This window comes from Myotis brandtii, unplaced genomic scaffold, assembly GCF_000412655.1.
Source record: "Myotis brandtii unplaced genomic scaffold, ASM41265v1 scaffold596, whole genome shotgun sequence".
Taxonomy (NCBI): domain Eukaryota; kingdom Metazoa; phylum Chordata; class Mammalia; order Chiroptera; family Vespertilionidae; genus Myotis; species Myotis brandtii.
This window is the reverse complement of record NW_005370250.1, coordinates 1,874,244-1,898,902: the sequence shown is the minus strand read 5'-3', so window position 1 is coordinate 1,898,902 and position 24,659 is coordinate 1,874,244. Positions and strand designations below refer to the sequence as shown.

The following is a 24,659-nucleotide window of genomic DNA, read 5'->3' as shown; positions in this document are numbered from 1 at the left end:
TAGTCTTTTCAATGCAACTCTTAACTTTGGTCTCTCTCATCCAAAATAGTGATGAAGGCTAAAAACACCATACTTAATTGTGTGTTTGAGGTTTTAAAGAAACCTTAAAATATGGACAACTATTTTTACTTGCCTTTCAAATTGAAGTGTTTGGAATGAAAATCAAAGACATAGTGATAGAAACAAGTATGGTAAAAATGTCTTAAACCTCACTCGACTTATAGTTCCTAACATTGATTGCAGCTCACACTTTTGCTGTTTGTAAAAATGTGGTGCCGAAACCGGTTTGGCTCAGTGGATAGAGCGTCTGCCTGTGGACTGAAGGGTCCCGGGTTCGATTCCGGTCGGGGGCATGTACCTGGGTTGCGGGCACATCCCCAGTGGGAGATGTGCAGGAGGCAGCTGATCGATGTTCTCTCTCATCGATGTTTCTAACTCTCTATCTCTCTCCCTTCCTCTCTGTAAAAAATCAATAAAATATATTTAAAAAAAAATGTGGGATGATAGACTTTCTTTCTCTGCATTTTTTTGATAGAAAAATAATAATTGAGAAGGATAACACCAGTTGTGGAACTCCTTTTATGGGCTACATCTGGGAAACTGTTACTCTCTGGTAGTCTGGCCTTTTCATGGTTTCAAGAATTTTGCTTCTATAATTGGAAGTTGAAAAAAAAACCCCTGATATTTATTATATTGAAACAACTATAGTTGGGATTTTTAAACTTTTAGATATCTATTTAAAATTACACATTTAAAACTGTTTGAAATAACCATATTGAAGAAGTTTTAGGGGAGGGAAGAGTCTTTTCTTAATCCAAGTAGGAAACATCTGTGTTCTTTCTAGTCTGTCTTTTGCTTAGCATGGCCTCATCCATCACTGGGCTTTGATATGAACACCCAGAAGTCATGTCCTTTTGTTTTAAATGATAAATATGCCTTTGTCGTGAATACTCACAGACAACCCAGGATTTACATCTGAATTGTCAAAGTGTAGCTGCCCAGCTCCTGTGATGAGTGACATTATTAGTGAAATAAAGAAGTTTTTAATTTGTCTTGGGTAGGCCTTAGAAGATGGTGACACTATGAGACTATGTGGGTTGTGATGCTAGAAAAAGTTGTCTTTCCCCCACTATTTTTCTAAGATTTGCCATTTATCAACAAGGGGCAATCTGTTGCAGAAGGTTCTCCTGTAAACATTTTTACTTTAATGCAGTTAGTCTGTCTCTTTAGGTTTTATTATATAGGTTTGATGGCCAGTCGTTCTTATCAAAACTAATACTATTTGAAGTCACAGGCTTCTGGTGGTCAAACAGCTAGTATCAAGATTTGTTCAGTCTTGCTATTATTACCAAAGACAGTGTTTTTATAAACTTTAGCATTATTTCAAGGTCTGTGTCAATTATCTTTTCTAAATAAGTTTCTTTGATAACTTTGTCTTCACAAACTCACATCTTCTTAAATGTATTTATATATGTGCATTTTATTTTTTAAATTTATTTATTGATTTTAGAGAGTGAGAAGGAGAGAGAGAAAAAGACATCAATTTTGTCTTTCCACTTATTTAAACATTAATTGGTTAATTCTTGTATGTGCCCTGACCTTGGCGTATGGGGAAGACACTCTAACTAACTGAGCTACCCATCCAGAGCCTTATATGTGCATTTTATATAAATACATGTGATATCTACCTGTACAATTTTGTGTTAATCATCAAAACCCTTGGAACTATCAAGTTCAACTGTTGTATTTGACTCTTCTACTAAGAAATGAGGACCATTAAATTAAAAATATTGTAAAGTCTTGATTTCCTGTTGTCTGCAATGTAAAAGAAGATTTCAACTTACAAATATTTGCCTTATTTATTTCTACATTATTAATAGGCATATATTTGATATTTTTAAAGTTTCATCTTGTGATAAATATTTCATTTTTCATGTTGGTAGTAAGTAGCATATTCTAATTTATGTATAAAAGACATTCTGTGATAATTAGTAAGTTCAACAGAAATTGAATTACTTTTTGCATGCTTTGTTTTCATAATTTCAATACAACTGTTTTAAAAGTAGGAGGGAAAAAAGAAGTTCTCATTTTTTCTTTTTCAACTGAATTGATTGGTTGAATTACCCAAAACAACTTTTAACTTAGAATGTTGGGGTTTATAGGAGAGTTAAGTTATATATTACACTTTGATTCAATATCTATCCATAAAATTCACATTAAATAGTTTCATCATTTTTACAGTCCCACTTAAATTACGTTTTATTTGGGGTCATGTTCCTCACTTATTAATCTTGAGTTCTTTTTGTTTTGATTGCATCTAAACTGAAGCTTAGCAGTTATTTTTTTGAAAAATATTTCTTGATTGCCAAAAGAAATAGTTTTAAACCAAAAAAAAAGGTACTAGATTAGAAGTTAACCCTTAGTATCTAGGGATTTCCTTTCTTTTTCTTCTTTTTTATTTCTTAGTATTTCCTAAGTCACCTGTTTCATGGAAAATGAAGTCTTATTCATGTTTGTTTCCCAACAGAAAACAATTGTTTAGCCCAACCCCTTACTTTAATTGAGATTTTTGTACTGTAATATAAGTGTCTGAGTTTTTGAGACCCTGAGGCTTTCACCCAACTTGAACACAATGATGCCAGTGAGCTTCTGTCCAGAGTTAATCAGCTGCAGAATTTGTAAACTGCACATGTGTCAAAGTTGAAAATGTTAGCACTCTAATAGAAGCTTGAAAAGGTTAGATCTGATAAAAGCCGTCAGCAGTTAAAGAAAGTGATTTATGGGAATGTAATGACACAAAATGCCTCATTTATCACTCATATATAGATAGGTTAAGGTTCCTGTGTCATACTTTTAAAAACTTGACCACTTCGAATTGTCAAAATAGGTACTTAATTGCCCTTCATACTTTTCATTTTGAATTTATTTCATTTGAGTTCGGTAATTTTATCTACGATCACTTTACTGTCATTCACTTCATATGGTTCCATTTAAAGTCATTCATATTTTGGATTTTCAAAAACTGTACATCACTGATCTTTTTGAACTTTTATTAGCTAAAGCTGTTGCAGGGAAAGAGCAGGCCACTCTTATATATGATAATTTACATTTTTATTTAACACAAACACCATGGAGTTTATGTTAATGTTTCATTTTCTCTATTCTAACACTTGTAATTTTCATCAGCATTTTATAATCCTCTAAATTATCTATACATCTCTCCTTAAAAAGTGAAACATGAGATTTTAAAAGACAGAGCCATCAACTGGTTTACTATCCTAGTAACTAAACTTAATATTTAAGCTTCACACAAATTAAATTTAATGAAAACCTGTCTGTTTGGTTCAATGATCCTTTTTTTTAAAGGATGAAAACAAAAGTTAAGAGGTATATCAGCTTGTATTTCTGTCCCAAATTGACTATAAAATAATTATTTCTTTATACATTCTAAGAAAAATATTCATGAACTTGGAATTGCTAAACATCTATTTGTTATTTGATGTCATTAATATATTAACACTATTCTACATTAATATATTAACACTATTAAAATAAAAACTAGTTTGCAGATTGCCAATATATCAAAGTAATATTATAAAACACAAATTTTATGAATGATGATAACAGTTTTAGATACTTTAGTATAAAGGGTAGAATTGTTTAAGGGCTTCTTGGAAGTTATTCAGATCATTAAATAGGCAGAAATGTTTCAGGGTTTTCCCCTTTGCCCCTCCCTCTATCGCTAAAAAATAAATTTGAACATTTTGACAGGTTTAGTTTGTAGCCAGGTATTGCACTTTCTTCAACAGGGACCCCAGGTTCAAATTAAAAGAAGTCAGAGCAGTTTCTTCAACAAGGCAAAGGCACGCAAATAAAAGGGAAAGGGAGGAGCTGTCCTAGGAAAGAGAAACTTAAGAGAAGTCATAACCAAATGCAGTTGACCTTGTTGAACCCTTGATTCCATTAAATAGTCTAGAAAAAATAAATTTTTAAGGCAGTCATCGAAAGTTGAATATGGATTGCTGTGAATTCTTAACACCAAGAGATCACTGTCACTTTTGTTAGGCATGACAGGGCCATCCTGGTTGTTTAAGAAAACGTCCTATTTTTAAAGGGATACATTTGAGAATATGTAGACATGCAGTGACTTGGGGCTGGGATTTCTTTTAAAATGTGTCAGCAAAATAAATACTTAAGTTGAGAGAGGGAAACTTAAAAGGAGAATATAGAATTGGCAAGATGAATGTTTTGTGGGGGAATTCTCTACTATTTATGCATTAAAATTTTTTCTAATAAAAAACTAAAAATAAGGGAGATGGTTATATTAATCTGTCTAAAGTACGGTTTTTTAGTATAAAATTATAACATCTTACATTTTCTAACATTTTCTTGCTGCCAATCTTAATTTTTAAATTCTAAGGTATGTTATAAAAATGTTTTTTTAAATATCCCAAGTTTATCCCCCAAAAAATCATTTAATTGACTGACATAAAATTTGTTTACAATATTTTAACTCAGTAGCAAACTGGTATCTTCTAATATAGAAAAGGGCTAAGAGAATGTGCATATTTACTCAAAATATGACAGAAACCTATTAGCATACTTCTTTGTGCTCTAAAAAGTATATCGTATCCTCAGTGGCAGTGTGAATCTTTTTTGTTGTTGTTTTTAAAGATTGTAAATGAATTTTGAAGCATTTTTCTTATATTTTAAGCTTTGGGGGGTTTTGTCATTGTTTACAAGAGCATTTTCTTGAGTTGCAAACATAGTTTCCCAATTTGAGAAATATTAAACTAGATTTTAGATGTATGCTTTAAAGAAAAAATATTTGTGTATTTTAAGTTAAAATCTTAATCCTTCTACGATTTAAAGGTCTGTTTACTTGGCTATCTTTAGACTTTTATTCAGTATTTTTATCTGTAAACAAAAACATCTGAAGATTTCAAATTCTTAAAATATACCTTGACTTGGAGAAAATGTTTTCTTAATATGAATTTATTATTTACCCTATTGGTAGTAAAGAATAGTTAACTAAATGTATTGTATTTTTCTATTTTTATAGATAATTTACATATATTAAGGCAACATAAGAAACCCCATTTCAATTTAACCTTCCAGAGAGTAATCATCTACTTGAAGGAGTTTTGTTGTTATTTTTTTTCAAATCCATGATTAGGAAAAATTCATATCATATGTGTTTATATAATCATAGGAGTCAAAATTATCTGAATCTATGAATCTTAATAGTTTGCTCTGGTAACAACCATGAGGAAATGTATTAAAATGCCTTAATTACAGGGCAAAAAGAAGAGAAAGCACAGCCTTTTAGCATATGATCTTTCAATTGTTCACCAAAGGATAAAGAAAGCATTCAAGCGTGGTTTCAAGAACTGTCAGCAACAAGATAATGCAATGTACTCTATAGAGCCTTAAAGACCTTTCTGGGAAGTAGATGTGATTAGTAAAATAGACTTTTCATTTTAAAGAAATCTTTAAAATATTATAAAATTTCATAAAGTTAATATATTAATAAAGGTATTATCTTCTTATCCCAGATGAGAAAAAGCCATCCCTGAAGCTATTCTACTTGATTCACACAATGGTGGCTCTTATAAATATTTTTCTTTAGCTTTGATTTAAGAGTGAGAATTCTAAGGCATTGAAGTATAGAATAGGTGTCAGAGGCCTTCTCTGTCTGGCTCCGGTGTGCAGATTGAATCTCACCCGGAAGTTAGGAACATCTAGTAGTCTTCTCCCTACTCACAGAAGTCCTCGTACCCACATTAAGTTCAAAATGACCCAAAGAAATGCCTTTGCACTGTCTATCAGCATGTTCACACACACACACACACACACACACACACGCACACACGCACACACGCACACACGCGCACACACACACACACACACTGTTTCCTTTTCCACAACACTGTTTCTGGGGAGGGGATGTAAGAATTTCAGAGGCATTTTAAATTTCAGACTCAGTTTCAATTTTAATATCAAAACCAAAAAAATCTCATTTATTTCCCATTGATTCCGGTCAAAGTCTAATTAGCAGTATGTCTCTAAGTGGCATTCAGGTTAACCTGACTGTGTGATCAGTAGCTGTTTAAGTAACCCCTGCCTGTCCTTAGAGCCTCGCTTCAGCCTGCTCTGCCCGTCAGGATTTGGGTGCTAGTCTGCTCTTACCCAGCTCGCAGGCATCAGTGTTTACCAGCTACTTCCTAGCTGAATTCCTGTTTAAATTGTCTTCCTTTGAGGACACCTCATTCAGAGACAAATCAATCTCAGAAGAGCTGTATTTGTAAGTTATTACTCTTTCATTGAGCAACTGTTTCCAAACCAGTGTTGTTATTTTTTTCCCACTAGTCAATAACCAGTGTATTCAGTGTTCAATATTTAAAAAAAAATAGAAATAATTTTCAGTGTATTTAAAGACTTTATTAAAATCTATTTGAAATGACACTATGGAACAATAGATGCATAGCACAGGGACTTGTTTCCAGTTTAGCTCCCACAGAGATGTAACCACTAAAAAGGTCTGCTCTGTGTTTCCATTAACTTGTTTAAATTATTATTCTACAAAAGATACTGCAAACTACTTTGTTCTTAAATCTCATGCAGTAGATTGAGTAGTACTTGAAGATTTGTTGCATTTTGACTGTAGGAAAAATAATGTCTCTGCATGGTAATGAGTATATGATTTGCATGTGCGTTGTATAATTCACAATATACATATGCATTCATCATGTTATTCTTCGCAATATGATGAATTATGTCAGTTTATTGCATATGTCTGCATGTACCTCATCTCTTAATTAAAGCATTAATCACTAAAATTACCAAAGATACAGAGTTTTACTGTACTTTTAAAATTTAACGTTGATCTTTGCATAGTAATACACATATTATTTCTAATTGGTAGACTATACTAAGACATTTTAAGTAAGGATTTCCATGTTAAGATTCTATCATATCAATTATTTTAAATATGCTTATCTTTGTACTTACAACACACTTTTTAACCTTTTAAATCATTTTTATTTGAGATTAATTTTTTAAATCACTAAAATTACCAAAAACATACATATGTGCATATGTATTCATATTCTATGATCAACTTTAAAATTTAAAAAACTATCTGTAGTACATCTAAATTTTAAAGTTCATCTTTCATCATCATGTACATTATTTCTAATTGGTAGACTATGATAAGACATGTTAAGATTCCATGTTAAGCTGTTACCATATCACTTTTCAATATATTATCTTAATATATATTTGTCACACCTTTTAACAATTGTGTTTAACAATTGTTTTTTTTAGATTAATTATATTTGATGTTAATTTCCCAGCACCTAATATTTGTTCATTTATAAGTAATCAACACTTGCTAATCATGTGGTTTAATCCTGTAGAAATCCACACTTTCTGATCAGAATGAAAATGGTAAGGCTTTGAGGGAAATCTTTGGGGGAAAAGGGACCAGACGGTCACAGAATTTAGTTGTTAAAACTTCGGTTTTACGAAGGAGGCACATGTTGCAGCACCCCTGCTCATTAGTCTATTTAACTTTTTTAAAAGAAAAATTTTGCTCGTTTACCCCTAAACTATTCTTATATCATTCATGACGATATTTCTTCTCATCCCAAGACCTTGCTTCATGTTTCTCTGAGAAGAGAGAGGCCTTCCTCACATGACTGGGTTAAGCCACTGCCATTTCTCGGTGTTTTCGCTTATTCTCTCCCCTAGTTAGGTGAAGGTGGTTCCTTATTATATTTTTAACTTTCCTCGGCTTTCCTTCTTCTCCAGAACTGCAGCTTTCCTCATGCTTCTTTATTCCCTCTGGTATCTTGATATTTATTCATATCGGCAGCCTCTACTTCCCCACCCAAGCCACTTAATGCTTAGTAACCTGACGTTCCCCATGCTTTGTTCCAAAGCCGCTTAGGCATGTTTCTATGAAATGCTTCCTTGATATAGAGTTGATTATGCTCCTGCATCCTACTCACCTGCCTAAACATTGTCATTCCTGACTGAAAGGCTAAGGAACCGTCAGCCCACTCACCTGGACCGGCCACCGGCCCAGTGCCGGGATGTTGAGCTCTTCCAGAACCAGGAAAGCACTGGTCTCCCACACCGCGTGCCCTCTTTTGCTTTGTCTTTTTCTCCTGCCACCGGGTCCCACTTCCAAGAACAAGGGCCCAAGTCCCTCTGTGTGTTCCTTTTCTTTATCCCACTCCCTTCTGTTCTGTGAACTAGAAATCTGACCCAACTGGGCCACCTCAATAGCGTCCTTTGCCCTCTGGCTTCCTGCTGGGTTCAGTCAGTGGGAGGCACTGGCACGAGATCACACGGTAAAAAGGAAGCTCCCACAAGGTGTTTATTTCCCTGGCTGCCTCACTTTCGGGTCCTTTCAGATTGACTGCCTATGTCCACCAAGTCAGTTCTGTCAGGCCATCCTCTCCATTCAGCTATGCTCTGGGCTTTGGTTGTCTGCTCCTTTCTCTCTTCCATTCAAGCCGGGGTGGGAAGGGCTCCCTGCTGTGGACAGCCTAGGAGCATTGCTCATCCAAACCTCTTTAGAATCTTCCGTGGTCGTCCAATACCTGCAGAGGAAAGTCAGGCTCCTCAGCCGACAGCACATTTAAGGCCTTCCACAGTCTGACCTCAGCCTCATTAGCCTTATCCCGAGCTGTTACTCCATGTACTTCCCTAATTTCACCCAAACACACATTCTCCTGCCTTTGTTCCTTCATGCTCTTATGCCGGGACTAACCTGCCCTTCTGAATTATTCGAATGAGGCAATTCATCTAGAATCTGAAGCCAACACGGCATTACAGTTGAGTTTAAAGTTAAATTAAGAGCATTCGGAAAATATTGCGATAGTCTGTTGTCAGATTATGCCACCAACATGTGAGAGTGAGTGAGCTAGACCAGGAGGCCTCACACTGTGCACCATTGTGTTCCTGTCCTTGGAATATTACCTTGAGAATGTGAAGCTCAGGGATCAGACCTCTGTACAGGCCATTTGGGCAACCTCAGGCTGCTTATAGGTCAGGAGGCAATTGCTGAATCAGTCTGTTGTATTTAGGAGTCTAAGCCCATTTAACCCAAATAGACAAACATATGCAGGGAACTGCCTGGGGCTACTTTGTTTAGAAAAGAGGTGAAGGTGAGTGAGACACTGTCCTGTATTGTCCCTTACATTCATATTTACTAATAAAGATAATAATATAATTTGAAACTATGTTCATGACCAAAATCACCATGTTAATAAACCTAGTGGTTGGTGCTCAGAATTCACTCTTGACCTGTCAGCAACACTCAGCACAGCTTGATGGCTCCTTGAATGTCACCTTATTTGATTTCTAAGTGGCCATACCCTCTGATTTTTCTCCCAACCGTAGTGGCCTTTCCCAGCCTCCCTTCATGGCTCATCCTCTTCTAACTGTTCTCCTAACATTGGAGTGTCCCAGGGCTCAGTGTTTGCTTCTCTTCTATATCTGTATCTTTTCTTGGAGCTTTCATGGCTTTAAATGCCGTCTGTGTGCTAATACTTCCAAAAGTTATGTCTTCATCCTGGATCTTTCTCCTGAACTTCAGGCCCATGTATCCAACTGCCTACTCAACATCTCTTCGTGAATATATGTTAGCCATCTCAGACACAGCATGCCAAATCTGAATTTCAGATGTCTCTGGAAGTTTTCCCCATCCCAGTTAACGACAGCTCTATCCTTCTATTTGCTTAGGCAAAATACCTTGGGATCATGATTGTTTGTTTCTCTCATATTGCACTTCTGATCTTTTGAAAATCCTGTTAGTTCTATCTTCAAAATAGAATTAGAATTCAACCACTTTTCATTATCTCCACTGGTACCACTTGATCCAAGTCATCATCATCTCTACCCTGGATTATTGAAATAACTTTCTAACTGGTCTTCCTGCTTCCACCCCAACCCTCCTACAGTCTTTTCACAACATAACATCCAGCTCATCAGATATAAGGCAGATCATGTGACTCCTTTGCTAAAAATCTTGCAGTGGCCCCTATTGACCCAGAGTGAGAGTCAAAGTCCTTGCTTCGGCCTTCACAGCCACGCCCAGTTCCCTTCAGTCACCCTGTGCCCTCATCTCCTACCACATTCCCCCTTACTCGCTCTGCACCAGCCACTCCCCTCTTTGCTGTTTCTTAAACTGGTCAGATACATATTGCCTCAGGCCCTTTGCACTGAATGTCCCCTTCGCATCAAATACTTTTCTTAGATATACAGTATCCCCAAAAAAATGTACACATACACACTTAATAATTATAAAGGCAGTGTTTATTAAAATACATTTCATTTTCAAAATTGAGCTATCAACTGTTAAAGTGTGTATACATTTTGGGGGGACACCCTGTATACATGGTTCAGTGTCAAAAGTCAGATACCATGTCACCTTCTCAAGCCTACCTTGCCCCTCCCCAACATCCTGCACCTTCCTTCCTTGCTTTGTTTCTCCATAGTCCTTTTCACCTTCTCATATGATTTATATGGCCCCTTATTTTGTTTTGCCTGCTAGAATTAAAGTCCTACTAGTGCAGGGATTTCTTCTTTTTGTTTACCACTATATCCCCAAGACTAGACGGTGCCTGGTATTTAATAAGTTCTTAATACATATTTGTTGAATAAATGAATATTTATTTTTAATAACCATAATATGTTTTTAAAATGTAAATATTACATGCCAATATTAATGGCACAAATTGTTCATATTATCAGCATTTGATGTTCCAAAAGCTTTTGACACTTGGAAGCAATGTTGAAATATAATGTTTTACATGCAATAAAAGTAAAGTCATCAGTCTTTCAATTTTTTAGTTTGAAGAAAACAAGATAGGCAGTCCCTTTCCTCCCTCCCTTGCTTTTGTTTTCCCAGGAATCCCACTGCAGTTTCTGAGAGAAATAATACCAACTTAAAAAAAGAATTATTGGTATTGTTTCATATGCTATTAGTAGGTTTGGAGATGATATTGCAATTATTTTGTTAAACACTTTATGAGAAATGTACACAGTGATGCATATTTTAACTAATACTTGCAACTATCAAACTTCAAAATTAATTATGCAAATATTCCAAATGTCAGTAAATTTAAAGTAAAGTAGGAGATGGCATCTTGGAGCCAAGTGGAAATAAGTATGCATCCTCCTGTTTTCATTTTGATTACGGAGAATTATACAAACCTATTTTATTGAATTTAAAAGATCTATAGTGTTGGCCATCTCTGCACATGTCACAGCCAATAAAAATTGAAAAGTTAATATTCCAAATTATCATGTGAAGTCTTATTTTTTATTTTATTTGAATATTCATCTAAAATGCTATATTTGCTACACAAATCCACATTACTTAGCAAATATGATTTTATTTTGTATGGGAAATGGGCTTGCTTGGGTCAGAGTTTCACTGAATACTGTTTGCTGAAAATGTTCCCCAAAACAAAGGTGGTTGGTCAAATGATTCTAGAACATGTTGCCTACTACATTAAAATTTCAAAAGCTCTGAGAAGTTCTATAGCGAGGAGACATGTTTATCCTTGTTTAACTCTAAATTTACTCGACCAAGGATCACTTTTGGCATCTAATACTTCATGTCCTCTTTGGAATATCCTCTTGGGAACTCTTGTGTGGACTACTGACAGATAGATGATAATGAAATCAATGGTGGGATGTGAGTGAGGAGGGATTGGGGGCAGAGGAGCAAGCTACCATTTCTGTGTTGTCTACAGTAAAATAAATACTTCACTCATCTGGGCACCCTAACTAACCATACTTCTCATCATTGAAAAGCCCAGATGGCCTTCCCCTGGACCAGGCATTGCAAAGTGCAGTGCTTCTAGGGCAGCGGTTCTCAACCTGTGGATCGCGACCCCTTTGGCGGTCGAACGACTCTTTCACAGGGGTCGCCTAAGACCATCCTGCATATCAGATATTTACATTACGATTCATAACAGTAGCAACATTACAGTTATGAAGTAGCAACGAAAATAATTTTATGGTTGGGTCACAACATGAGGAACTGTATTTAAAGGGCCAAAAGGTTGAGAACCACTGTTCTAGGGGCAGGCAGACAGCTGAAAGGAAGGGAACATGTTGAATCTGAGAGCAGGCAGGCTTGGACATGGAGTAGCCACCACTCAGTGTCAGCCCATGTGGCTGTGTTGATCCAATGGGTCTAGTGTGGACAAATCTTCCAATTCTTCAATCAATATTGAAAATCCAGATATTTATGTTTAGTCTCCTCCATGTTAAATAGTGTTAACATTAAAAAACAAACCAAAAAAACACACACCAAAACAAACCACTGTAGGCCAAACAAAATATATCCCAGGATCACTCCAGTGTGCCCTCCGCCTTAAAAGGAATTGGTGTAGCATTATAAAAATGCGAGTCACGTGAGGTGGCCTCAAGTGCATTACTCTGCTACATACTTGAAACCCCCGTAGAAACAAAATAACTTTATCTTCAGTAATTTTGAGACCAAAATATATCCAAGTACCGTAAGTCTAAATCTTTTAAGTCTGAAAAACCTTAAAAATAAAGTTTACTCTATTGTCTCATTAAATTATTGCAATGATAATTTAAGATTCATAATGTATGTGTTCAGTTTGCAAAGTACCAACATTAAAAAATAAAATGACCTTAACTAATAAAAATAAAATAAATAAATAAATAAATAAATAAAATAAAAAAATGATACTCTCTAGGTGTATTCGTTTGCTAGGACTATCTTAACAAAATACCACAGACTGGGTGTTTAAGCAACAGAAATTTATTTTTTTTAGTAGTTCTGGATGCTGGGAGTCTTGAGATCAAGGTGTCAGCAAGGTTGGTTCCTTCTAGGACCATAAGGAAAGGATTTGTTCCAGGCCTTTCTCATTGGCATGTAGATGGCTGTCTTCTCCCTATCTTAGAATCATCTCTCCTCTTACATATCAGTGTCCAAATTCTTTCATAAGGACACCACTTATATCGGATCAGTGCTCACTCTAATGACCTTATTTTAACCAAACTACCTCTGTAAAAACCCTGTCTCCAAACAGGGTCACATTCTGAGGTAATGGGGATTAGGACATCAACATATGAAGTTTTAAGAGGATACAGTTCAGCCCATAACACTAACAAAGAACTTTTTGGGGGGAAATAAGGACTCTCAGTTGTTTTGTTTTTAATACTTCCTAATTAAAGATACAAATTTTAACCATGTTATACTTAATCTAAAAAAAGTTTTTTTACGAATTGAGAAGGAAAAAGTAAATGAAACCAAGTGTCCAAAGTTTTGTAGAACTTATCCATCTTCCTACAGAAAATGGTTTGTGTATATGAGCTACTAGGAGAGGAAGGGTTGAAACTGTAGATCCATTTATTTGGATCACCATCAAGAACCCACACAGATAAGACAAGTTGAAATGTATATGTAATAAACATTTAAAATATAGTCTGAGAGAATAATATGATTCAAAATGAGATGTGAAAGCTCATTATTAACATCAAGACATGTTCCAATGTATAAATATTCTTAGAATCTCTAAGTTTATGCAACACAATTATTTTTTTATGTTTGTATTATTTTTCTCTCATTTTAGTGTTCCTTAAGATAGAGTGGGGAAATCAGTACAAAGAAAGAAGGTAAAAATAAAACAATCTTGAATTCAAGCTTTTTCAAATTCAGCTTCAAATCCGTATTTGTTTTCTGAACTGCTTGCTCACAGTTTTCTTCACACCTTCATAGATTTCTGAGACCCCAATGGGCTTGAGTTAAGATCTCCTTCTGGAGCCTTCCTGTTTTTTGTTTACCTATGTGGGATGAGTATTTCCACATGCAGACTAAGGTGCCAAATTAATGTAAGCTCCTCAAGGGCAAGAGTAATACCTTCACTCACTTGACAGAGACCCATTGAGCACCTACTGTGTTCACCATCTGGGCACCAGGAATGCAGCAGTGAACAGACACATGTGGGGCCCTCCTTTGGGAGCTTATTTTGTGATGGGAAAAAACAACAGAAAATAATAAATACACTCTTTTCAAATCATGCCAAAGGGACCAGGAAGTTCCTTCTCACCAACTGTGCTAAAATACATCACAATGTACGTTTGAGTTGAATTGCATTCTACCAACTTGAATTGTATTCCTCTGCACTTCAAACTCAGACAGTAACTTTAACAGTGGCCTTCCAGCGTACTGCCATTTTGTGCACGACTCTTATTTAGCCCATGTGCAATTCAAGGCAATTTAGGCTGTAGGATCTCTCTGTGATGTGGAGTTTTTCTGGTATTTGGGTATTGACCTGAATGCTACAATGTCTAGCTTCTATATCCCTAAAGCAACGGAGCACCTACGATATCATTTCCCACTCCTTTTGTATACATCAGCAAGCCAGTAAGCAGAAAGGGTGGGTAAGTTGTTGTCTTCTTGTCTGCATACTTCCGAGTGTATGTATGGCCAGATTACAATAAATGGATCTTAAGAACAACTCTGTCAGCAAGTACATATAATTTAAATATCAGTTTCCAATGCATTTTCAATAAAACTAAAGGGAAAAAATTTGCTACTTCTCCCACATTTGTAAAAGCAGGGGCTCACTTTCACCATTAAAATATTCACATTAAGTTAAATACTTCATTTGTACTAGCACAGGACTAGAGTCCTATAAAAGATAAGTAAATTTGTCATTGTTTTCTATTAAGCACCCACTCTGTGATAAGAACTGAACTTATAAAAACATGATGCTGGCCTGAATTGACTTATTGTATCTCCTTTTAAATTTATTTAACACTTTGTTCAACTTTGCTATGTATTACAGTCTGAATAATTCAATGGTGACCTCATTATTATATTAATCACTACTTTCTAAAAATATCTGTGGTCCACTGGAGAGAACTATAAACTCCAATGAGTCTGTGGGACTTTCAAAATAACTGTTAGGCAGTTTGCTTTCTCATCTACATTATTATTCTACTAGGGGCCCAGTGCATGAATTTGTGCACCTTGAAAGGAACTGTGGGCCTTGAGGCTGTGGTGGGCACAGGGGCGGTTCTCGGCCCATCCTCCACTCCCCCGCCAGGCCCCTTCCACCATGGCCCCTGGTCCCCTCTCTGTTAGCAACCCCATTCCCACGCGCTGACAGCACCAGCCCCACTCGCACCCGCTGACAGAACGGAACAATTAGGGCCAGCGCCAGTAGTGGGTGCAAGTGGGGTCGGCGCCATCAGTGGGTGCGAGCGGCCACTGCTGCCCCGATCACCCCTCAGGAGCAGGAGGAGGTGGAGAAGCCTTCAGGGGCGATCAGGGCCAGAAGCCACCGCTCACACCTGCTGACAGCACTGAACAATCAGGGCCAGCACCAGGCACTAGCAGCAGGTGTGAGCAGCAGCACCGGTGCCAGTAGCAGGTATGAGCAGGGTTGGTGCCAGCAGCAGGTGCGAGCGCCAGGTGGGACCATGGCACGCGGGAGCAAAGAATTTTCAATAACCACCAGAGGCTTGCCCCGATGACAGCGACCAGTGCCCGCCTTGGGTGCCTGGCCAGCCTGGATGAGGGGATGATGGCTGTTTGCAGCTGGTCACACCCCCTTCAGGGTGGGGGTCCCCACTGGGGTGCCTGGCCAGCCTGGATGAGGGGATGATGGCTGTTTGCAGCTGGTCACACCCCCTTCAGGGTGGGGGTCCCCACTGGGGTGCCTGGCCAGCCTGGATGAGGGGATGATGGCTGTTTGCAGCTGGTCACACCCCCTTCAGGGTGGGGGTCCCCACTGGGGTGCCTGGCCAGCCTGGATGAGGGGATGATGGCTGTTTGCAGCTGGTCACACCCCCTTCAGGGTGGGGGTCCCCACTGGGGTGCCTGGCCAGCCTGGATGAGGGGATGATGGCTGTTTGCAGCTGGTCACACCCCCTTCAGGGTGGGGGTCCCCACTGGGGTGCCTGGCCAGCCTGGATGAGGGGATGATGGCTGTTTGCAGCTGGTCACACCCCCTTCAGGGTGGGGGTCCCCACTGGGGTGCCTGGCCAGCCTGGATGAGGGGATGATGGCTGTTTGCAGCTGGTCACACCCCCTTCAGGGTGGGGGTCCCCACTGGGGTGCCTGGCCAGCCTGGATGAGGGGATGATGGCTGTTTGCAGCTGGTCACACACCCTTCAGGGTGGGGGTCCCCACTGGGGTGCCTGGCCAGCCTGGATGAGGGGATGATGGCTGTTTGCAGCTGGTCACACACCCTTCAGGGTGGGGGTCCCCACTGGGGTGCCTGGCCAGCCTGGATGAGGGGATGATGGCTGTTTGCAGCTGGTCACACACCCTTCAGGGTGGGGGTCCCCACTGGGGTGCCTGGCCAGCCTGGATGAGGGGATGATGGCTGTTTGCAGCTGGTCACACACCCTTCAGGGTGGGGGTCCCCACTGGGGTGCCTGGCCAGCCTGGATGAGGGGATGATGGCTGTTTGCAGCTGGTCACACACCCTTCAGGGTGGGGGTCCCCACTGGGGTGCCTGGCCAGCCTGGATGAGGGGATGATGGCTGTTTGCAGCTGGTCACACACCCTTCAGGGTGGGGGTCCCCACTGGGGTGCCTGGCCAGCCTGGATGAGGGGATGATGGCTGTTTGCAGCTGGTCACACACCCTTCAGGGTGGGGGTCCCCACTGGGGTGCCTGGCCAGCCTGGATGAGGGGATGATGGCTGTTTGCAGCTGGTCACACACCCTTCAGGGTGGGGGTCCCCACTGGGGTGCCTGGCCAGTCTGGGTGAGGGGCTGAGGGCTGCTTTCAGGCTGGCGGTTGTTGACTGAAGCTCCCAACCGCTCCTTTTTTTTCTCTTTTTTTTTATTTTATTCTGGGCCAGCTTTAGCTCTGGCTCTAGCTCTGAGGCTTCGTATCTGGTTTGTTTGCCATTCTATAATCGAAACAATGTATAACTTCAGCTCTGAGATCCCGGCAGGTTGAAAGCTGGTTTCTAGGGTTTTGTTTAGCTTCTTATTTACAACATAGTACATAGTTGCTTAGATTTGCAACTCAGTGGCCGGCAAGTGAGGCGGGGAACGTTGGAGTCTGCAGTCACTGAAGCAAGGAAGCCTCATGTTCGCTTCCAGCTGCCTGGCTGCCGGCCGCCATCTTGGCTGACAGTTAATTTGCATAAGGATATGCTGATTAGCCAATGGGAAGGGTAGCGGTCGTACGCCAATTACCATGTTTCTCTTTTATTAGTGTAGATAGATTATTGATACAGATTATGTATATCTGTTAAAAAATGTGTTCCTTTTATATACTCCTAGTCAGTATGTGCTAAGTATAGAATTGATTCCTATCAGTTAAGTATATTCATTTTAAAATATTACTTACTAAAAATCTTTCAAATCATGGGACACAGAAATATATACAAACACCATATTAATAATTGTGCAATAGGTGGACATTTGCATTCATAAGTGGAACTTTTAAGTTGATTTTTAATGTGCCTCAAGTGATTCCCTGGGATTCTTGTGCTTGCTATGTTTTAAGCACTAATGATTGTTCTGTGTGTATATGTATATATGTCTAGAATTTGCTTTCTAAACAAAAAGCATCATTTTTAGGAAATTTTAATTTCCAAAACATAAGTTGAGAAAAGTTAGAATTATACTGGGTAATAATTGTTGTTTTATAATAGAACTTTCTCTAAAAGAATTACAATTTTTTAATGGATTTTTGTCTACCATCCCTCCATCTACCTCAAATCACTCCACTTAGAGATTATGGTCTTTCCATATCAAGCATATGCTTAAAGATCAAGATCATGTATTTTCAAGTGCACCTAAATATTTGGGAAATTAAAATAAGAGGCAGGAGCCTTGCCTGTCACACAATCAAGTTTCCACTAGACATGTCTTTAAATAGACCCTTAGCCTTTCACTCTTTGTATCCTATCACTCAGATAACCACTAGGCAGAACTTACTGAGAGCCAGCCACCTGCTAGGCCCATGAATACAGAAACTCCGCAAATGCAAATGCTGTTCTCAATAGGTTGAGTCTAATAGGAGATACAGACCAGCAAACCAGCAGTTATGGCAAATAAACCAGCAATTATAGCATGAAAAGTACTGAGTTTGAGATGTGCTTAGAGTACATGGAGTGGAAGGTCAGGAGGCGAATTCAGACAAGCCCCAGTTTGAAATAGAGAGATGGATATATGAGGAAAGGTGTTTTGAGCAGAAGGAACAGAATGTGCAAAGGCGTAGAAGCTTGAAGGAGTGGAAACTGACAATGATTTTTAGTATGATTAGAGCATAGAGAACAGGAGCTACATTAAGAAAAGCCTTGTGTAATGCCTTAGACTTCAAACACTCTCTGGGGCAATCTAGATAGTTTTTTGTTTTTTAAGCAGGTTGCTGACACATTAGATTTGATATTTAGAAATACTGTTAAGCCACACTGTAGAAAATCAGAGGTGTTTGGTTTGTGGGGTTTTGTCTCTATTCATTTTTTGTTTTGTTTTGTATGTGTGTTTGGGGGTAAGAATTATAGGAAAGACTGGGGAAAGGAAACCAAATTGGAGATTACTGCTGAAGTTAGTGTGAAATGAAAAAGGAAGCAGTTCAGTGCAGATGGGGGGGAAGGAAAAAAAAATATATATATATATGACATGTGATCTATTCCTCTTAAATTTGAGTTGGAAAGTAGGGTTTTTATAAAAGAAATAGTTAACTCAGAATATTACGTAGCATTTAAACCAGTTGCCTTTTTAGTGTTCAATTTATTTGCAGAGTCTGGACCTGAGGGCTTCTAATATCTGGTAACCTGTGTTCCTTCTCTTAATGCTTAACCTGTATCAAATAGCAGCAAACAAATAAAAGCAAACAAAATGACCTGCTTTCTGCATATTACATATGTGCATATCATATAAAATATATATGCATACACATACACTCTTAGATACTTTGTGAGTAAAGGAAAGCAAGGTGCTGCTAAAAGTTGGAATATTTTCTACTGGAAATTTTTATGGAATGCATTTTTAAATAACAAAACACTTTTAAGTTGTTGGCAGTTTCTTAGCAGTCACTGCATTTTTTAAAAATGTTGCAAACAACGTGTGTTTCCTCACCTTAAACAGTGAGAGGCAGTGTTTGGGAAATGTTTGTTATATTACCTCTCCAAATAAAAGCTGACAGTTCTCATAACACTTTGTGACAAACATCTCTGGATGAGAAGATAGTTTGCCTTTCGGGTCATTATTAAATCACTGACTGGGGAAAGGAAACCAAATTGGAGATTACTGCTGAAGTTAGTGTGAAATGAAAAAGGAAGCAGTTCAGTGCAGATGGGGGGCGGGGGGGGGAATATATATATATATGACATGTGATCTATTCCTCTTAAATTTGAGTTGGAAAGTAGGGTTTTTATAAAAGAAATAGTTAACTCAGAATATTACGTAGCATTTAAACCAGTTGCCTTTTTAGTGTTCAATTTATTTGCAGAGTCTGGACCTGAGGGCTTCTAATATCTGGTAACCTGTGTTCCTTCTCTTAATGCTTAACCTGTATCAAATAGCAGCAAACAAATAAAAGCAAACAAAATGACCTGCTTTCTGCATATTACATATGTGCATATCATATAAAATATATATGCATACACATACACTCTTAGATACTTTGTGAGTAAAGGAAAGCAAGGTGCTGCTAAAAGTTGGAATATTTTCTACTGGAAATTTTTATGGAATGCATTTTTAAATAACAAAACACTTTTAAGTTGTTGGCAGTTTCTTAGCAGTCACTGCATTTTTTAAAAATGTTGCAAACAACGTGTGTTTCCTCACCTTAAACAGTGAGAGGCAGTGTTTGGGAAATGTTTGTTATATTACCTCTCCAAATAAAAGCTGACAGTTCTCATAACACTTTGTGACAAACATCTCTGGATGAGAAGATAGTTTGCCTTTCGGGTCATTATTAAATCACTTTATTTTTAAAGCACTAGGGGCAGCTACAAGAGCTCACAGGAAAAGAGGCCGCTCCCGCCTGGCTTCAGCCGGCCCAGGCTCCTCATTCACTCCGCACCCTTTTTCATATGTGAACTTGTTTCGAGGTTCCGTGTTTCCTCTTTCATTCATAAAGGTCGGCGTGGCTCTGTTTCCGTGGAAAACGTTATAAGCTCAATCACTAGAACTAATCAGGGGATTACAAGTTATTACAGACCTCTGAACTTTTTACAGCCCGCCAAGACCTCCCAGGGGTTCAACCTCCCTCTCTGTGTGAGGAAACTGAGGCGCGAGCCATCAAGTCACTCAGCATCAAATTCCGTTCCCTGTGAGTCAGGTAAAACGTTTAAAACAGGAAGGAATGGAGTTAACATTTATGGCTGGGATCATTTTAATTTCAAAGTGTTTGGTGTTATCAAACTGCTGTCAATCACCTGACATAGAGAACTCGTTAAATACTAAACATTTTTCTTAATATTTAGTAACATCCAATAATATTATTAGACCCCAGTTGTAACCACACGCTGACCCAATGCAGGACTGAGGATGTTTCCTGCTGGGTCTTGTTCCCTCGCTGCTGTGCAATACACTGCGCACTAACATCAGCTAATGATGATTTAAAATTTAAACATGGAGGGGGATAGTCTAGAAATTATTTGCATCATTAGTTACAACCCAAGAAGCAGTACAGATGAGTGGAAAGGGCTCAGGTTTGGAGGGGGGAAGGGCTCAGTTTGATTCCCATCCAGCATGGCCTTGGGCATATTGCTTGATTTATCTTTTTTTTTTTTTTTAGTCATCTGTAAAATTAGCATATTTTGGATTCTTATGAGGATTTAGTGAGCACAGACATATACAGTGGCTGGCCTGAAATACTCATTTGATACAAGACAACGGGGAGTACTGAATACTGGGGCTCCCCGTAAGGAAACCAATGTCTGACAAGTCCAGGAAAGCCGGGATTGCAGTGGGAGGTTTTGCCGTCATTGCTGGGTCGTGGTTTCTGACTTGTCCCAGTCCTGTGCTGTGGCCCCAATGCTGTCGGCAGATCTGGCCTCTGTTCCCTGTGAGGCTGCCGACAATCTGCCCGCTTCCCCGAGGGACAGCCGATGCGCCAGTAACATTTCTCCTTGTCCAAGACCCCAAACAAAGTCTGCCTCCAGCAGAGGTTGCTTTGTCTGCTTTCTTTTTTCTTTCCTTTTTTTTTTCTCTTCCAGCAACCACTTCCCTGTTTTTGGAGGCACGTCGTGAATTGGGGGTCAGTAACTTCACCTTCCAGGATCTCAGACACTTGAAAAATAAGCAGATTTTTTTAAGTTGTGGATTTAAGTACAAAGTGAATCCAACAGCAATAAACTGGGGGTACATTAACCATTTGGGATTATTTCAAAGTAAAGGGGCATTTACTGGATCCAGCTGACCTCTGATTTGAGGATCAGTTTTTTAAAAACACCACCAACCACAGACATTTAAAGTTTGCAGAAACTGCCGACAGACCCAAATATGTTACAGGTTGTAATCTCTTGAAAGGAGCTGGTTGATTTTCCTGTTGTCCCTCCTATCAACTTTAACCTCCAACCTCCTCCGGCATGTATCACTGCAAATAAAACTGCTGAGGTTTGACAAGAGGATGTAAAGTCACTAGGCCATCGCACAGGATGGCCACATGATTTTCCTCAGCCTGAGACGAAGGCTCTGTAATTTGGGCTTTTCAATAGGAAGTCATAAACACTCGCTCATATCGCTTTAGCTTTAATAATTACTCTTTTTTAAGAACCACAGTAATATACATATTCAATGATGTTTGACAACTGGAATTTAGTGGTTGTGTTATTGGTTGTCTTTGACCATTAACTTGAATTTCTGTTCTTAATTGTAATGTATACGATTTCAAGCAAGCGGCATCTGATACTGATATAAACATGGCGTTTGTATACAGCATTATAAATGAATTTTTAGTTCGTGATTAAGACAAACCAGATGACAAAGAGCAAGCAGCGTGTGTGTGTGTGTGTGTGTGTGTGTGTGTGTGTGTGTTGCTGTGCTGACCTACTCCCTGCCCTGGCTTCACCTGCATTGCTTTCTTCTTTCAGGGAACCGGGAGATGTGGCTCTGGGGCCCTCAGCCGCCAGGCTCCTGGAGTTTCAGTTACTCGTGTAGCTTCCCAAATAATTCCACTGTCTGTGGGATTCGTTCATCCTACACTAGAGAAACACTGTCTGATGAAGTCTCTGGCACCGTTCGGTCTGCACCCAGCTAGTCCTCTCTCACTGGTGTCTGAACATAAGGACTGGGGAAGCTGTTCCATCAATGCTTGAATAGTTATTCTTGGGGGGGTTTTCTTGTTGTTTTGTTTTTGGGGTTTTTTGTGTTTTGTTTTGTTTTGTTTTTGCTAGATTTTGTGTTTTTTTGCTAGATTTTGTGTCTTTTTTTGCTTTTCATAACCCTTTTTTTTTGCTAGATTTTGTGTTAGGTCGGGCTTGGTAGCTCCCTAACAGCCCTGGTTTGTATGTATCCAATTGTTCTTTCTTCATTCTAACTTCCACCTTTCACTGGGCAACTGAGCAGAGGGAGGACAGGCCATGTGAGGGGTCGGGAGCCTGAGGTGAGGAGCCGGGTGCTGCGCATGGAAGACGGGGCACTGATCCGGCCCCACCAGCCCTTGTGGTCCCCTCCGCAGAAGCCCGCCTTTCAGGGCGCCTTCTACAGAAGTGTGTTGCCGCAGTGAAAGTACATGTGTATGAAAACTCCGAACCCAGTCACCGAAGCACATCATTCTCCCAGAGCAGGGTCCCGAGCCTGGAAAAGATGTGCGGGTGGATTTGGAGTCGGGGGCTGGGGGGGAAGAGCACAGGAGATGGGGGAAGACAAACAAACAAAACACTAAAAGATTGTGTGGGTGTGACCTCCCATCTTAGAATTCTGAGCCAACTAGGTTTTTATAAACTCCTTATAGGAAAACACAGTGAGACCTTTAGACACTGCCTTGGTCCCTCCCGCTGAGTAGTGCAGTTTTGTTGTATGAATCCCATGGAGATTATTAACAGCAGCTGCAGCCATCCACTGCGTGGGTACAGCGCTTCCACAGGCGTGATTTTGTGTGAGCCTAACCATTCCTCTAGGAAACTGGAAGCATTTTAATGGATCGGAAAGCAAAGGCTCAGACGATAAAGGGTCTTGTCCAAGATTAATTCATTAGTGTCAGAGCTAGGACTGCTTTGTTTATTATTCAACAAAACTGTTATTTAGCATTTGCCATGTACCAGGCACCCAGGGGTGAGTGTGAGTCCTTCTCTCGGGGAACTCCCAGTCTGTGATGTGCCTGTGGGGAATGGCTTTTGCCCGGGGACACGGGGAGCATGAGGCAGAGGCCTGAGCTCCGTCTGCAGGAGAGGAAGGCAGCTCCAGCTGTCCTCACTCCAAGGAGGGACAGTGTAAGAATGTTAGCTGGTTAGCCAATTCAAACATCTCTTCCCGTTTTAACTTCCTGAATCGCCAGTTCCAAAACTTTGAAAGACTAACAGCTATGCTGTGGAAAAGGCCCAGCCTGATAGCTCGGCTGGTGGAAAGGGAGACAGGGTCCTAGTAAACTAATTAGGAAAAGCCATGGAAGCCAGGCGTTGGAGCCGTGGTTGAGTGGGCGATTCAAACTTTAAAGCAACATATCAGTGGCAAGAACAAGAATTTGACATTTTGCTAATATGAAATGCCAAAACCTCCATATATATAATGACATTTAAAATAAATAGAATACACCTATAAAATTCATGTGTTCAGCTCGGTTCTGTTAATAGTGCCCAGTGCCACCCACATGGAGTTCTCTGTGGTTAGTCTGACCACCAGCCCTCTTCATTCTAGTTGCATGTTGCCATTTAGTGGCAGTAGAGCATGTATGTACATACAAAGTTGTGAGTGAAATGAATGGTTTCTCCCCACCAAGAGTCACAGTGAAATTTAAGATCCAGTGATGAAGCCCAGGATAAGACAGGGTCTTCCTACTCCCATTGAGGCACGCAGGAGAAAGTTTCCCTCCCAGCACTCTGTGTCTCCCACCCCCTTTTGGGCACTGCTAAGCAGGCGGCGACATAGGTGTTCCCCAACTAGAAACATAATCGAAACAAAATGAAGCGACAGAGTCTAGGCTCAGAGCGGAAATCTTTGGGGAAGAATAAAGCTAGAACTGGCTAGCTCCTGGAGCTCTAAATCGAAGTGTCCGGTTCCAGTAGTGCCTTAGAAAGAGAAATGTATATGTACTGGAGGGCACTTGCTAGTGCCTTTTTGCCACCGCATTTTGGCTTAAATTGCAATTGGAAGCTTAGACTCTCCAGTAAGTCTCTGTTCACTTCCTGTGGATTGGTAGGTCGGTGAGGCTTGTGAAGCGGTCTTCTCGTTCAGTGCTTTCTTCAGGGGTAGAAACATGCCTGATTTGCTGGAGATCCAGTTTCTGACCCGGGTTCTGAAATTCAGTACATTTCTTTTTTTTTTAATTTCTTTATTGGTTACGGTATTACAAATGTGTCCTCATCCCCCCATTAACCGCCCCCCCCCTCATGTTCTCATCCCCCTGTTGTCCAGTACATTTCTTACTCCACATCACTTTGCTGGCTCATGGGAACAAGTACTCCTTTAAGCCACGTAGGCCCCTGATGAGGAAGCAGGGATCTAATGATCTCTTCCTTC

The 24,659-nt window shown here is 39.6% G+C and overlaps 1 protein-coding gene and 1 pseudogene across 5 annotated transcripts in view; one reads left to right on the top strand and one right to left on the bottom strand.

Annotated features, from left to right (window-relative positions):
* Positions 1-8,220, bottom strand: part of LOC102239649 — a 47,677-nt pseudogene extending 39,457 nt beyond the window's left edge.
* LOC102239966 (chromosome unknown open reading frame, human C15orf41) overlaps positions 1-24,659 on the top strand; it is a 217,715-nt gene that overhangs the window by 136,901 nt on the left and 56,155 nt on the right. Inside the window, exon 11 of one of the 5 annotated variants that reach the window (XM_014550312.1) lies at positions 13,629-13,671. The exons of 3 other annotated variants lie outside the window; for them this stretch is intronic. In XM_014550312.1, coding sequence (XP_014405798.1) covers positions 13,629-13,638 — 10 coding nt within the window. In that variant the 3' untranslated portion in view covers positions 13,639-13,671. Of the gene's footprint in view, positions 1-6,134; positions 6,244-13,628; positions 13,672-24,659 lie in introns of those variants that run through there. One more of the 5 variants, XM_014550311.1, reaches the window with a different exon arrangement.